Source organism: Rattus norvegicus, chromosome 20 (genome assembly GCF_021556685.1).
Source record: "Rattus norvegicus strain SHRSP/BbbUtx chromosome 20, alternate assembly SHRSP_T2T, whole genome shotgun sequence".
In the NCBI taxonomy this organism is placed as follows: Eukaryota; Metazoa; Chordata; class Mammalia; order Rodentia; family Muridae; genus Rattus; species Rattus norvegicus.
This window is the reverse complement of record NC_141553.1, coordinates 28,346,262-28,361,995: the sequence shown is the minus strand read 5'-3', so window position 1 is coordinate 28,361,995 and position 15,734 is coordinate 28,346,262. Positions and strand designations below refer to the sequence as shown.

Here is a 15,734-nt window from a genome sequence, read left to right as displayed (position 1 = left end):
TCAAAATATTTTGACTCTAAGCCAGCCAGAGCCACTTAGGGAGAGGGACTCTCAGTTGAGAAATGCCTCCATCAGACTGATCTGGAGGCCAGCCTGTAGTGTATTTTCTTAATTAGTGGTTGAAGTGGAATGGCCCTGCACATTGTAGATGGAGACACTTCTGGGATGCTGGTTTTGAGTGTTTTAAGAACCTGAGCTATGAGGAGAAGGCCAATGCTGTTCTGTGGCCTCTGCATCAGCTCCTGCCTGCAGGTCTCTACCCTGACTTCTCCAGATGGTGGACTCATTCATACAGTGTAAGAGGAAGTAAACCCCTCTCTCCCAAGCTGCTTTTGGTCACAGTGCTTTGACACAAAAATAGAAACCTAACTAAGACACCACTCAACTGGTTTAGCGTCCTTCCAGAAGGCAGCACCTGGATAAGAGGACGGGAAAGAGTTTCTAAAGATTCTTAGTGAGATAAAATAACACTAAAAATGAGAGCAAGAGACCCAGAGAGTTCAGAGTTGGATACTAAAGGGAAAGAACTGTTAAAGAAAAAGTGTTTTGTAGATCTGTAGAGGAACCTGCTTACACTGAGTTTTTCCACTGGGGATTAATTAGTGTGAAGGTAAAAGGAAATTCCACAAGGAACCTGGCAGGGAGTAAGGACCAGAACACACACATCCAGATGAAGACACTTATTTATGGATAGGACTCAGGATAAAGTCTTTGTAGCAGTTGAAAAGGTAGGAGTAAGTAGCCAGGGCATAAAGGTTTCTTTATATGTGACTGGGGCCTGGAGAGATGGCTCAGCTGTTAAAAGCATTGGCTGCTCTTTCAGAGGACCAGGGTTCAATTCCCAGTACCCACATGACAGTTCAAAATTGTCTGTAACTCTGGTTCCAGGAGTTTTGACACCCTCAAACAGACATACATACAGGTAAAGCACCAATGCATATAAAATAAAAATACAATAAATTAAAAAGGAAAATATCCCTACAACTTTGAAATCAGCCTACACAAAGATCTGCTCAAAGTGATAAAGGGAAGATGAAAAAATTGGAGAGGGGGCTTTAATTGGGCACTGAAGTGGGAGATCAACACAGGAGAGGAAAGGAAGAGGCAAAATAACACCAAGGATGTTTCACAAACCATAGGGAATCATATTACATTTCACTTTATTTATTTTTATAGAGTATATTCAGGGCATTTGGAGGGGGGACCAAGAGGGTTGTAGAGGCAGAGAAAGGCAGAGAGAGAGAGAGAGAGAGAGAGAGAGAGAGAGAGAGAGAGAGAGGAGAAGAGGAGGAGGAGGAAGAGGAGAAGAAGAAGAAGACGAAGAAGAAGAAGAAGAAGAAGAAGAAGAAGAAGAAGAAGAAGAAGAAGAAGAAGAAGAAGAAGAAGAAGAAGAAGAAGAAGTAGTAGTAGTAAAGAATAGAGGAGTAGAGGTTGGCCGTGAGCATGAAGAGAGAGAGGAAGGAAGGGAAATGGGGGGAGAGTGGGAGCAAGAAGGTAAGAACAGGAGCAAGAGCATATTATATTTTAATTAATCAAATTAAATATAATACTTATAAATGTATACACACCTATAACCTACATATACTATGTATAACCTATGTATAGACTATATAATCTCTATACTATACTATATATAACCTATATATAATATATTTGCTCTGCTATATATATATATATATATATATATATATATATATATATATACTATATACATATAGGTTAAATAAAGTTATGATACTTGGCTTGAAAATGTTTCCCCTTAAAAGCCACAATTAGGAAAGGTCAAACGACTCCCAAAACATAACAGGCTATTGCTGTTGTCCTTGGCTCCCTCCCAGAGGCTGAAAGGAAGTCGCTATTGCTGAAGACACTGTGCACTTCAGACATAAAGCCCCGTGGATCTGACCTGAGGACTCCCTCCCTGAGGACTGGCTTTTGCAGGATTGGCTGGAGCCATTCAAGCTTCCAAAGGAGTAAGTCAACCAGACAGCCTTTAAATTGCTCTGACGTTGCCTTCTATATCATAAATCTTTAAAATACATTCAGGGTCTGATGGAAACGACTATGAGAGAAATTAATGATACCTTCAGAAATGAAACTTCTGGGTCAGATGCCAGACTGGGTGCTCCAAAGGCTAAAGCAACATGCTTGGAGGCGGGAGTGATCTGCTAGCGAAACCTTCACCATGAGTCTCCTCAATAAACCCAAGAGTGAGATGACCCCAGAGGAGCTGCAGAAGCGGGAGGAGAAGGAATTCAACACAGGTCCCCTCTCGGTGCTCACACAGTCGGTCAAAAACAACACGCAAGTGCTCATTAACTGTCGAAACAACAAGAAGCTCCTGGGCTGGGTGAAGGCCTTTGACAGGCACTGCAACATGGTGCTGGAAAATGTGAAGGAGATATGGACTGAGGTCCCCAAGAGCGGCAAGGGCAAGAAGAAGTCCAAGCCTGTCAACAAGGACCGCTACATCTCCAAGATGTTCCTGCGCGGGGACTCAGTCATTGTGGTGCTGCGGAACCCGCTCATCGCTGGCAAGTAAAATGGAGGCCAGCCTCAGCCCTCTGAGAGCCTGCTCCCTGCCCAGCCAAGTCCTGCAGAGCCCTGCCGAATGAGCTAGAAATAAAACCCTGTGCTTTTTGTTTTTGTTTTTGTTTTTTTTAAAAAGATGCCAGACTGGCAGGTCCCCAGTGAAGATGAAGAGTCAGAGTTAAAAGGAATAGACAATTCCAAAGGAAGAAAGAGCTTTATGGATTCACAAAGGTAGCAATGGAATAGCTGAAGAGTTCCCAAGAAAATGATGAACTATGCATAGAAAAGAAACAAGCCCAGCTGAAGACAGTTCCAGCCATGTCTTTTGCCAGAATGGGAAAAGAAAGCAGATATTTCACACAAAATTACTCCTGAGTGGTACTGGGATTGAGTCCTCAGTGGTACTGGGATTAAGTCCTCAAGGGTAGGCTTCTCAATAAGACCTCCAAATAAAACAAGAAAAGATATTCAAACAAACAGATTCACAAATCATAACACTTCTGTGAAACATGAGAAAGTAAAATATCATTATCCACCTAGATGGTTATAACTATAACTAAATTCAAAGAGATTGAAACAGGTAAAATACCAGTGACCTGTAAGAGGGTACAAAAAAGTAGACTGATCCAATCCCAGAACTGGGGAGGGAAATCAACAACACAGAGTAAAAAAGTCATAAAACAGCTAAGAAATCAGCAAAATGGCAGAAAACTCATCATTGAAATGGAGATTTTTTGAAGAAAAAAATTGAAGTGAAAATCTCAGTGGTTAGAGGGCATGAGCGCTCACTGGAGAGACCAGAAAGTTAGTCACACAGGGTTGTCTCCTGAGTGGATGAAATGAGGCCTATTTTCCATCCAGAAGGCTAGGAGTGGATGTTGTTATTGACCTGGTTACCTTTATTGTCTGTAGGGCCAGTGCTCACCCAGTCCCCACAGGATGTTTATCCCAGGCTCTCCCTCCCTAGACCTTTGGCTTTGCTTTATAGTCAACACCCTTAAGGGAGCTCTCACATGTACTTTACAGCCTGAGGCCTCAGTGCTAACTGCATGGAGACCTGGATGGTCTAGGATGGAGATCCTAGACCCTCAGGCTATAGTGAGAAGTCCAAAAACCTAAGGAATAAAAGTTTTTAATTCCCCAGGAAGCAGACTTGGCTCCTCAGAGGGAGCCACTGAGCATGCACCTTTAGTCAGTGACAGCTCTGATTTAGGGAGGACAAGCCTGGAGCTGAGTTAGCTCCTGGACACCCTGCTGGAGGACATAACAAGATCAGAACAGAGCAGGTCTCTGAAACCTCAATGTCTCACCAATGGAACTAACACAGCAGCTAATCAAAACTACTAAAGTCACTGCTTTGCCCCTACAAATAATATTAGAGGTTACCTAACCCTTCTGGAAAATTCCCCTAGCCCTGCATAAAAAGGGGCCTCTGAGCCCCCTTGAGCCATCACCATTTTGATGAATGGTTGACCCCAGCGTGTTGGTTGTTTCTGCAGAATAAACACTCTTTGCCTTTGTATATTATTTGAGTCTGGGGTCTTCCTTCAGTGAGTCTTGGACCCTAACAATAGAATCCACCTTTCATGGTAGAAATCACATGTACTATGCAACGGAGTTTCTATGTAGCCACACCTTAAGCTTTATTGTGTTCGTGGAACTGGGATACTTATTACAAGGAAACTTTTTTCCAAAAAAATTTTTTTTTGTTCTTTTTTTCGGAGCTGGGGACCGAACCCAGGGCCTTGCGCTTCCTAGGCAAGCGCTCTACCACTGAGCTAAATCCCCAACCCCTCCAAAATTTTACTGTACTTAAATATGTCTAAAATAAACTGCCTGGTGTCAGACTCCAGAAGTTTGAACCAGCCCAGCTAACTAAGCCATGCTGTTCTTTCTTTCTTTCTTTCTTTCTTTCTTTCTTTCTTTCTTTCTTTCTTTCTCTCTCTCTCTCTCTCTCTCTCTCTCTCTCTCTCTCTCTCTTTCTTTCTTTCTTTCACCAGTCACCTTTTACTGGACACCAGTTCTTTGTTGGGGTATGAAGGTTCAGTTAGTTGAGTCTTCCTAGATCGGAGTGGGCCAGGTGGTTTTGCTCGGCCATGCAGTGCCCTCCATAGTGACCCCTCTTCAGTAGTACTTGTGTTGCTGCTCATGTGTAAGTTCCTGGTAAGAAATGCAGTAGCTGAAAACCACGTAGGCTGCCAGTACCATGTTAATCCCTGAGATGCTGCCTTTCCAAACATTGATGTACTTGTCATAGCCACTCCAAAAGGCTCCTGCAATACCACTGGGGGGTGAAATCCCACATCAATACCCAGTTCTCCAAGTTTAACCACCCCCTCAACATTAATGAGTCAAATAAAAAACAGAGAGGAAAGCATCACCAATAGACTCAAATAAAGGGAATAGAATCAAGAATCAAGGCAAAATTGAGGAATACTAATTCAACCATAAGTTAAAAAAATCACATTAAAAAATCTGGGATAAGATCAAGTGCTAACTTTCAAAGTCAGTATGGTACAAGCAGGGACTGAGATTAAAAACTAAAAGACATAAAGAGTAAACAGAATGAAATTATGGCAGAAGGGGAATCTCTAAGGAAATGAATATTGAGTTTCAGACCTGGGACAAGCGGCTGAGGTACTGTTTTACAAACCAAAGCTTACCTGGCCTTCAGGTTCCCCCAGCATCTTTCAGTCCAGACTTGTTTTAAGGTAAGCCTGGCACAATCGCTACCCTGAACTTTCCAGCCCAGGGGCTGGGCTTCCTCTCCCCAGAGGTGCACTGCTCTCTCCAGGCTCATGTGCCGTCCTTCACCTCAGCACACTTCTCCCCTTGTCCTCATCCTCGCCCTCCACTCCCCTATCTCATCTCTGTCTGCATGGCGACTTTCCTTGCCCTGTTTCTTGGGACTAAGAGCTGTCCCCAATAAACCTGTACTTTTTATTTTTAATTCAGCTTGAATTGGCTTATTTTGTCCTTGGAGAAAACCTATTAATGAACATCCAAATAAAAGAAACATTTAGAACCCAATATAGGCACAGCCCCAAAAGAGCCTCTCTATGACACATCATAGTTAAGATATCAGAAATAGCAAGAAAAGAATATTAAAAGCATTCCAGGAAAACCATTGTAAATGTCCATAATTCACTGAAGAATGATATCCCAGACTCAAAATGTATGTAAACACAAGAGAGTTTTATTCTGCAGAAGTCCAGCACGCTGGCTTGAGAGCCAATCAAGTGAGCTCGCAGGTTTGATTTAAAGCACATTGGAATTCCACGGTAGTTGATATTTAATTTACTCTATCTCTAGGCATTCTGAAACCATTATCTGCTTTTTTTTTTAATTAGTAATTGACTTGCCTAGGCTTGCCTGGACTTGCCCAGTTCTTAGGCCTGGTCTCCTTAACTGTCAATTTGAAGTCTGTCATGGAATTGGCCTTGCCTTCTCACCATAGCTCATTTGCAAAGCCAACCACATCAGTTCTCCTACTTTCAGCTCTCCTACTTTTCAGTAAAGCATAAAACAACTTCAAGTCCTGCCAAGTAAGCTTGCTATAGCCAGAGAAGTTGTATATATACATATATATATATGTATGTATGTATGTATGTATGTATGTATGTATGTATATGTGTGTGTGTGTGTGTGTGTTCATAAAGACAAAGATGTTTCAACACAAACACAAAGGCAGTTCATGACCATGGAATGGAGTAACTTAGAAGATGCATAAAAGAATACTACACAATTATAACAAAGAAAGATAGTTTGAATCCCGAAAGCACAAGAATGTATTTTATAAGAGGTATAGATGAGCAAAGGAGAATTAGGAATAATATATCATATACAGTACAATAAACCAGAAACCCTCACTACTAATATGGGAAGAACAAAAGATCAAAAATTGGGCCAATCAGAAACGACCAACGAGAATTACAGGAATATGCAAACCTCTCTCAACAATGATTTTCAATACAGAGGGAGTGAATTTACCAAGTGAAGAGACACATTATCTGACCAGACTAAAAGATAAGATCAGGTTGAGCCAGATCTTGCAGGCCTTTGATTTTAACACTTAGGAGACAGAATCAGGTGAGCTTGAGATCACCGTAGGGCCTTCTAGGACTAGGTAAGGAGACCCCATCTTTAAAAACAAACAAACAAACAAACAAACAAATAAACAAACAAACCACCAAAGACTCAACTATGTGCCACCTCCAAGAAACACGCATGTCACACCAGCAAGGATACCCAAGAACTTTAGCGTCAAAGGAAGCCATTTATTAATTGAAAATGTCATGGCAGACAAAACAGGCAGTTATAGTTATTCAGGTATCTAATAGACTTCAAGAAAAAATAAGGTAGGAGACAAAGCCACTACATATTAATAAAGGGATTACTGTATTATGAAGATATACTAATCAAAATTATCTATTCAACAAATGTAAGGCTCTTTTCTAAAATCAGTAACTGGCATATTAGTAAGTGCCATAAACAGACTGAATGGCATGACTCACATCACCCTCTAATCCTGTGATGTATTTGTTTACTAATGGGAGGAAAGGGAAAGATCTTAAAGACCTGTGGAGATGGGCAAAGGAGGGGGTAATGGAAAAATCTGTGAATTGAAAGGCAAAGAGGAAGACTTTGGGCAGAAGATGAGGGTCAGAAGAGGTGGATGGGGAATGAGGGATGCCCTATGGGAGATGGATGGATTAGAACAAACTATAAAGGAATATAAATATGAAAGTGCCCTAATAAAACCCACCACTTTTTACGCTAACTTTAAAAAGCACTTTAAAAAAAGAAGAAAACACGATGTCCAGAATGAACACATATATTAGCGAGATTAATAGCAGATTAATGTTTTTAAAGCAATAGATTAGCTTAAAGGCACAGATGCAGGTTTGTTATGAAACGGAAAGCAATGAAGAGATTATTGATTTCTACTCTGGGTAAGAATGTCAGTAAAACATAAGAAGAAGAAATATGTGGAGAGCCATAGTTTTGAATTTTCATTTAAACATATGTTTATGTTGTAATCGGATATTTAAAGCAAAAATAATAGTACTGCTCTGTGGGAGTAACATAGGTAGGACCAACATAACTTAGGGCAGTCAGAAGGGCATGATGGGAGAACTGAAAGTTTAAATTTATGAGGCTCTTATACTATGTACAATGTGGTATGTATTGTGTGCAGACCAACTGAATAAGCCTAAGCATGTATTGTAAAGATTTATTTTACGTATGTGAGTGCACTGCAGCTGTCTTCAGACACACCAGAAGAGGGCATCGGATCCCATTACAGATGATTGTGAGCCACCATGTGGTTGCTGGGAATTGAACTCAGGACCTCAGGAAGGGCAGTCAGTATTCTCAACCACTGAGCCATCTCTCCAGCCCTATATACATTGTAAATAGCTGAAACATCTATTAACTTCTTTGATTATGTGTTAATGGTGCAAAAATCCTTTAGCTATACAAATCTGAAAACGAAGAAAACCAAAATCATCAGTACAAGTAAGGAAAGGTGGACACCACCACAAACCCTACAGAGGCACAGGTGGGAATCAAGCACCAGCTTAGAGATACTCCTGGAAAGCTGCAGGTTACAACAAACTTTAGTTCACGCTACCCCTGTATGTGAGGGGTGCAGCGAAGAAAATGCCAACGTGACTGCTCCCTGATATGTTACGGTTCTGTTGTAGATATGAGTGAGAGAACAGCCAGCGGCATCTGGAAGAGTCCAGAACACAGAGAGAGAAGTAGATGGAGCATGGCCAGGGCTAAGGAAGAACAGGAGCTGAGAGTGGAGATAGTGAGAGATGACAGCAAGAGATAGAGAATAGGGCCTAGTGAGAGGCCAAGTATAAGAGACAGAGGGCTCAGTGGGGCTAGCGGGTTATAAGGAGTGTGAGCAGCTGGGGAGAGGGAAGCCCCTGAGCTAAAGGAAGTGTAGGGTGAAAGAGGGGATGAGAAGGGCTAGGATGCTGGTGTAGACATTGATGTTTATAATAGGGACTCATGATTCTGAGGGAGTCGAGATGTACCATAGGTGCCATAGGTACCATGTCTCTTACCCAGAGGTAAGGGAAATGTCTCCTTTTGGTAGTGGGAATCAGTTTCACAATTCCTGAAGAAATTGGTAGTCTGAATAGGAATGGCCCCCTCAGACTCATGTGTTTGAATGCTTAGCCCATATGGAATGACACTATTAGGAGGCGTGGCCTTGCTGGAGAAGGTGTGGCCTTGTTGGAGGAAGTGCATCACTGTGAGGGTGGGCCTTGAGGTCTCCTATACTCAAGCTATGCTGAGTGTGGCACAGTCTCTCTGCTGCCTTAGGATCAAGATGTAGAACTCCCAGCTCCTTCTCCAGCACCATGTCTGCCTGTATGCTGCCATCCTTTGCACCACGATGATAATGAACTAAACCTTTGAAACTATAAGCCAGCCCCAGTTAATTTTTTTTAAGAGTTGCCTTGGTCAGGGGGCTGGAGAGATGACCCAGGGGTTAACACTGGTTTTTAGAGGTCCTGAGTTCAATTCCCAGCAAACACACAATAACTCACAACCATCTATAATGGGATCTGAAGCCCTCTTTCGGAGTTTCTGAAGAGAGCAACAGTGTACTCAAATACATTAAAAAAAAAAAGTTGGGCTGGAGAGATGGCTCATCAGTTAAGAGCACAGACTGCTCTTCCAGAGGTCCTGAGTTCAATTCCCAGCAATCACATGCTGGCTCACAACCATCTGTAATGGGATCTGATACCTTCTTCTGGTGTGTCGGAAGACAGCTATAGTGTACTCACATGTATAAAGAACTCTTTTAAAAAATGTTGCCTTGGTCTTTGTGTCTCTTCACAGCAATGGAAACCCTAACAAAGACAGAAGTTGGTACCAGGAGTGGGGTATTGCTGTAATAGGCCTGACCATAAAACATATGGATTTTGGGATTTGGATTAGGAACACAGAATAATGCTTTAACCAAGGCTTAATAGGCCACATTAGTCAGAACATGGAGGACAATGATACTGAGTGTGATTTGAACTGTGGAGGCCTGGTTCAAAAGTTTTCAGGGTAGAAGAATTTTAGTATGTTTGTTTTCAGATTATTCATGTGCTATTTTGATAAAGAATGTGGGTGCTTTTTGCCTTTGGCTAAATAAATCTGCCTGAGGCTAAATTGAAGAGTTTTAGATTAGTTTCATTTGCAGAGGAGATTTAAAAATAGTATACAGTGTGTCCTGTAGTTACTAGTTGTTATGCTTATAAAGATTGATAATGAAAAGAAGCAAACTGAGCAAGGAAAGTTACAAAATGTACAATTTGAGAAGAAAGAGAATATCAGGTAAAATGGATCTAAATCTAGTGTTCAAGGAGATAAACAGACTAAAGAAAAGCCATGTGTTAAATGGAATAAAGGGAGTAGTGACCTCAGGGCAAGACCACCCAGCTAAACTTCTAACTTGGGAAAGGAATTAAAGAAAAGATTAGGTCCAAGTGTGGTGATACATGACTTTAATCCTAGCACTTGGGAGAGAGAGGCATGCAGATCTCTGAGTTTAAGGTCAGGAGGTCTACAGATCAAGTTCCAGGACAGCCAAGCATAGGGAGTGAAGGAAACCATCAAAAAAATAAGAAGCTGGTAAAGATGTAATTGAGCAAGGGGGCCATGATCTAGCCCCAGCAAACTGTAGAACTTGGCAGCTTCCACCATACAGCCTTTTGCTGTACAGTAAAGGATAGAAAAAAGGGGTTATCTCTCTTCTCTATTAAGAAAAGCCACTGAGGCCAGACATGGTGGGGGTGTCCCTATACTGAGGCCTAGAGAAGCCATTGTGTGAAGACGTGAAGGTCTTGAAAATCCCAAGATGCTAGAGATGTGAGAGCTCTAGATTCCTGCTGAGGAAAGCTGCTAACAGGGAGTGGCCCGAACCCAAGTGTCAACAAAGTCAACAGATGGAAGGGGTCAGAGATCTGAAGAACATTTTGACATCAGACATGGAGATACAGAGTTTGGAGTTTGCACAGCTGGTTTCCTGTCTTGTCTTGGTCCAGTTTTTCCTTACTATGCTTCCTTTCCTCTGTTTCTGACTGATAATGTATATTCTGTGCCATTATATGATGGATGGATGTGATCTGCCTTTGCATTTTGATTTTACAAGATATTACAGTTAAGAGATTGCATGAACCTGAGAAAATCCTTTGACCTTTCAAACACTGTTGAGTCTGTGATAGACTATGGGAACTTCTGATGTTGCACTAAATCAATTTTGTGTTATGTTATGGCTAAAAGCCTATGGGGGCAGGGAAAGAAATGGGTTGGGGGTTTAAATAGATATGACCCCTATAGACTCATGTGTTTGAACGCTTGGTCCGTACGGAATGGTACTATTAGGCGGTATGGTCTTGTTGAAGTAGGTGTGGGTTTGTTGGAAGAAGTGCATCACCGTGGGGGTGGGCTTTGAGGTCTCCTATACTCAAGCTATGCTGCGAATGACGTAGTCTCTCTGCTGTTTTCAGATCAAGATATAGAACTCTTAGCTCCTTCTCCAGCACCATGTCTGCCTGGATGCTTCCTGCCACGATGATAATGGACTGAACCTCTGAAACTGCAAGGAAGCCCCAGTTAAATGTTTTCTTTGTAAGAGTTGCCTTGGTCATGGTGTCTCTTCACAGTAATGGAAACTTAGCTATGACAGCTGGCTTTTATTTTTTTTTTCATTTTCTTTTTTTTTCCGGAGCTGGGGACTGAACCCAGGGCCTTGCGCTTGCTAGGCAAACGCTCTACCACTGAACTAAATCCCCAACCCCCGACAGCTGACTTTTATCTCACTGCCAAAATCCTGTAGTTCAGTATAGATTCATTTCTGGATAGCTGGGCTGCCTGGGATACTAGCAGCTCCCACAAAAATCACTGGCATCACAAATGAAGACAACACTGAGAATGCAGTGTGGCAAGCCAATCTGGAAAAATAGTGCGTGTGTGTGTGTGTGTGTGTGTGCGTGTGTGTAATATTTCAATTGCATTGTAACATATGTTACGATTTCAACAGTCTTACATTCATGTATTTACCCAAGAGAAATAAAAATATTACTGTACCACTCAACAAATATGTCTACAGAAGTGTTACAGCACCTTTAATTAGACTGGTCCCAAATTGAAACCAAATGGACTTCAGATGATGAATAGAACACACTGAGATACATGTGCACAATGTAACAAAATCTTCATTTCAAGAAATGAGTAGATGAAATACTATAAACACAATGTTAAGCTACACAGGCAGGTGGCAGAGTCCACTGTAATAAACTGGTGCCTGGTGGAGAGGTGGGAAAGAGAAAACTAGAGAAGTGTGTGTGCTGTGGAGAGAGGCCAGCGCACCTTCCCAACCTCACGCCTGCCTTTTTATAACCCATTGAGTCCTAAAATACTGCTCCTGTACATAAGGGTGGGGAGCTATCCACTGCAGGAAATTCAACCTACCAGGGAACCACACCCCTAAAGAACACAGATTCTGCCCCCCTAGCAGCTGTCACTCGCCAATAGCTCTTCAGCTAAGGGTTGGGGCTCATACGTCCCCCGCCCCCATTCATTTTAGGCTGTTAATTGTTTTGACCTTGTGTAAGTCTGGTACAGGCAACTAAAACAATGTGGCTTCCTCATGCTGTGGTTCTGTCATGTCCAGAAGATATTCTTTTGCTCCACCTCTCCCTGGCCTCTAGCTTGTAATCTTTCTTTCAGCCTCTTCTTCCTGAGTTCTGGGTCTTGGAAGAAAGAGGGGTTATATAGGTGTCCCAGTTATTGCAGAAAACTCACATTCTTTTTTTTAATTATTTATTTATTTTTATTTCATGTGCACTGGTGTTTTGTCCGCATGTATGTCTGAGTGTGAGGGTGTCAAATCTTGGAGTTACAGACAGTTGGGAGCTGTCATGTGATTTCTGGGATTTGAACTCAGGATCTCTGGAAGAATAGTCAGTGCTCTTAACCCGTGAGCCATCTCTTTTGATGAAAACTCACATTCTTAAAAAAACCCAGTAAGGTATATTAATAAAGGAAATTGGGACTGGGGAGATGGCTCAGCAGTTAAGAGCACTGTCTGTTCTTCCAGGGGTCCTGAGTTCAATTCTCAGCAACCACATGGTGGTTCACAGCCATCTATACTGGGATCTGGTGCCCTCTTCTGGTGTGCAGATGTACATGCAGATAGAGCACGCGAGCGCGCACTCGAGTATATGTGTGTGTGTGTGTGTGTGTGTGTGTGTGTGTGTGTGTATGTGGAAAATAGATAAATAAATAAATATTTTTAAAAAGAAAAATCTTTATTCTTTGAGGTCTTCTCTTATAACTAGAAGGCATAACACAGCGAACAATCACAGTGTGGGGTGGGGATGGGGTGCAACAGCTCAGACAGAAAAGAAGATGCATAAAGATATAAAAAAAAAAAAAAAGAAAGAAAAGAAGATGCACCGGGAAGCCAGAAATTCCAGGCATTCATCCCTACATTTCTTTGTTTCTTCATTAAAACCTCTACTTCACTGCAGGCCTGTAAGAGGTCACAACTAGAACAAAGAGGCAGCAATGGGGGAAGGAGGAGAGGAAGCAAAGAAGAACCAAGGGAGGAAGGGGAGAGAGAAAGAACGGGAGGAGGTAAGGAAAGAAGAGGAATGAAGATCAGTAGCTGCCAAAAGATGCCTGCTTCCTCTACCCAACGGGGTAGGAAGCCTGTGGCCTCAAACAGAAAACTTTCTGGTAAAATCTAATATATTCTCATGGGGGAAAAGTCATTGGAGAAAACTGTCTCTAGAAGTTTCGGTGACTAAGAAGCGGGCCTCTCATCCTAACCCATGAAGTACAAGAATTCAAAATCTAGTGCTGGTGGCACGGGCAGGGGTAAATGCGGATTTGATGGGGAACAGAACAAGTAGAGTGAATAAATGTATTGTGAGGGTAGAGCTAAAGAGATGGCTTGGTGGTTAAGAGTGTTTGCTGCTCTTGCAGAGGCCGGAGTTTTAGCTCCCATCACTCCTGGCCAGGTTGCTCGTAAGTGCCTGGAATTCTAGCTCCAGAGAATCTGACACCATCTTCTGTTCTCCACAACTCACATATTTGTGTAAATATATTTACCCACATATAAATGAAAGTTAAATGAATGTTTAAAAAATATTTATTTGTTTATGTTAAGTATATGAGTGCCCTGTCTTCAGACACACCAGAAGAGGGCATCAGATCCCATTACAGATGGTTGTGAGCCACCATGTGGTTGCTGGGACTTGAACTCAGGACCTCTGGAAGAGCAGTCAGTGCTCTTAACTTCTGAGCCATCTCTCCAACCCCTAAAATAATTATTAAAGGGAAGGGGGGGTGTTAGATGGATTTATTTATGGTCCAAGTAGTCCAGCAACGACTACTCAGACTAGAGAGGCTGAGACTTGGTGATTACTCACCCCGCAATGCCAAATACCTTGGCGGCTCTACTCTGGAACGGAAGGCCTGGAGGATTTCCGGGTCCAAATCAGAAGACTAAAGCAGCTGGGCTCAGAAGTCAGCAGTCGGTAACAACAGTGAAGGTAGCTGCATCGGTGGTGGCAGCAGCCAGAGAGAGGAACTCCGAAGCAAGCATTGCAGAAAGCAAAAGCGCTACCCTCGGGTCTCCTTATATCTGGTCGCCGCTGGGAGGTACACCAAGTTAGACTTCCACTTCCCGCCTTAGTAACCCCATTAAGAAAAACCCCAAAGCCTGCCCTCCCTGACTCTCCCTCTCCATTTTTATCTCTCTCTCCCCACGTGTGTGTCTGTGTGCATATGCCACAGGCGCTCAAGGAGACAAAGAGTTGAATATCCTGGAGCTGAGTCACAGGCAGCGGTGACTATGACATTTGTGCTGGAAACTCAGCTGGGGTCCTTTAGAAGAGCAGCAAGGGCTCTCACTGAGCCATCTCTCCAGCCCTGAGGCTTGTCCTCTAGTTCTTTCCAGATCCAAGAAAGCTGAAAACTAAGATTAAGCTTTACTGTGGTTGAGGCAAAGTTACTGCTCCTCTTCTTTCCGTCTCTCAGCTGATGGAAGCTGCCCGTGCCCCAGGCTGATCATTACAGAGTGGTCCGGAGGATCTATTATGGCGCTCAGCTCCAGTTAGGAACACCTGTTGGCTCTACCGGTGCTGAAGCAGTTTTGGCAGAATCTGTGGGAAGCTGAAAACATTCACCACCCAAGAAGCTCTTGTGCTTTCTGCTACTTGACAGGAGATGTTGGTTAAAAACAAAAAAGATTAAGCAGCATCCAGGGCCTCACAATTTAGTGAACCAGCCTGCCTCCACTTTAGGCCTGAAAACCATCTTACGGTATAGACAAACTAGGCTTATTTCTGTTGGGGTAGAAATCTCAGCTAGAGTCCAGACAGACCACACCAAACCAACATGGTTCCACGTGGAGAGGTTTAATGAGAGAAGAGTAGAAGAGGGAAGGAGTAAAGGCCGGCCATGAGCACATGGAGGGAAGGGGGAGGGGAATGGGGAGAGAAGGGACAGAGGGGAAGAGGGCATGAGAGCAGAGAAGAGAGAGAATGAGGAGGGGCAAGCACCCCCTTTTATTGTCAGGCTTGCCTGGCTGTTGCCAGGTAACTGTGGGGGTGGAGCTTAGACAGACTACCAACAATTTCTGTTTATGATTAAGCCAGTTTCTCAAGGATTGGGCTATGCGCCACGTGTAACCTTGACTACAAATGGTTTTGTAGTGCCTGTTCCAGAAAACAGCAACTCTGAGGTTATTATGGCCACCCTGTTGTGACTCCCTGCTGTTATGACCACCTTGCAACCATGTGTTTGTTTCACAAGAGGCTGTTAGGTTCAATTTGTTATGTTCTGCTTCTATAACCCTATTTGCCTGCCAAATCCTCCATTTGGAAACCCCCTACACCTGAGCTAAAAAACCCTAGTCTTCCTCACCTAATACTGACCTCTTGAACCCCACCTTAGGGAGATGCAACCCATGAACACTAACTAAAAAAGCTTGCTTTAATTAATTACTTGCTTTAATTTGGCCGTGATGATTTGGGTCAGCAATCTTTCTCTTTCCATCTTTGGGACCAACAATAGTATCCAAAATACCCAGGGTACAGTTGAAAAACATTCATCATACCAACACACAGGGAAAACCACCACTTAAATAAGAAAAATCTTACTAGTAGCACTAATACTGACAT

The 15,734-nt window shown here is 42.7% G+C and overlaps 1 protein-coding gene, 1 long non-coding RNA gene and 1 pseudogene across 3 annotated transcripts in view; 1 reads left to right on the top strand and 2 right to left on the bottom strand.

Moving 5' to 3' along the window:
• Positions 1–15,141, bottom strand: part of LOC147998618 (uncharacterized) — a 60,274-nt gene extending 45,133 nt beyond the window's left edge. For both annotated transcript variants that reach the window (XR_015645822.1, XR_015645823.1), the window contains exon 1: positions 13,980–15,141. This is a non-coding gene — a long non-coding RNA (uncharacterized LOC147998618). The remainder of the gene's footprint in view (positions 1–13,979) is intronic.
• On the top strand, positions 2,123–2,647 carry Snrpd2l (small nuclear ribonucleoprotein D2-like; annotated as a pseudogene).
• Positions 4,657–8,591, bottom strand: LOC147998619 (ATP synthase F(0) complex subunit f, mitochondrial-like). The gene is made up of 3 exons (XM_087598704.1): positions 8,552–8,591; positions 5,988–6,032; positions 4,657–4,823 (listed from the first exon to the last, which is right to left on the bottom strand). The coding sequence occupies exons 1-3, from the start codon at positions 8,589–8,591 to the stop codon at positions 4,657–4,659; spliced, it is 252 nt and encodes an 83-aa protein (XP_087454830.1).
• Positions 15,142–15,734: the final 593 nt, after the last annotated feature.

What these genes read in the sequence shown, in the direction of transcription:
- LOC147998619 (XM_087598704.1), bottom strand. Translation starts at nt 8,591, where the DNA reads ATGGCACCTATGGTACATCTCGACTCCCTCAGAATCATGA. An exon ending in CGACTCCCTCAGAATCATGA is followed by an intron (nt 6,033 to 8,551) that starts GTCCCTATTATA and finishes GAAAAGTAGGAG; the next exon opens with AGCTGAAAGTAGGAGAACTG. An exon ending in GTTGGCTTTGCAAATGAGCT is followed by an intron (nt 4,824 to 5,987) that starts ATGGTGAGAAGG and finishes GTGGGATTTCAC; the next exon opens with CCCCCAGTGGTATTGCAGGA.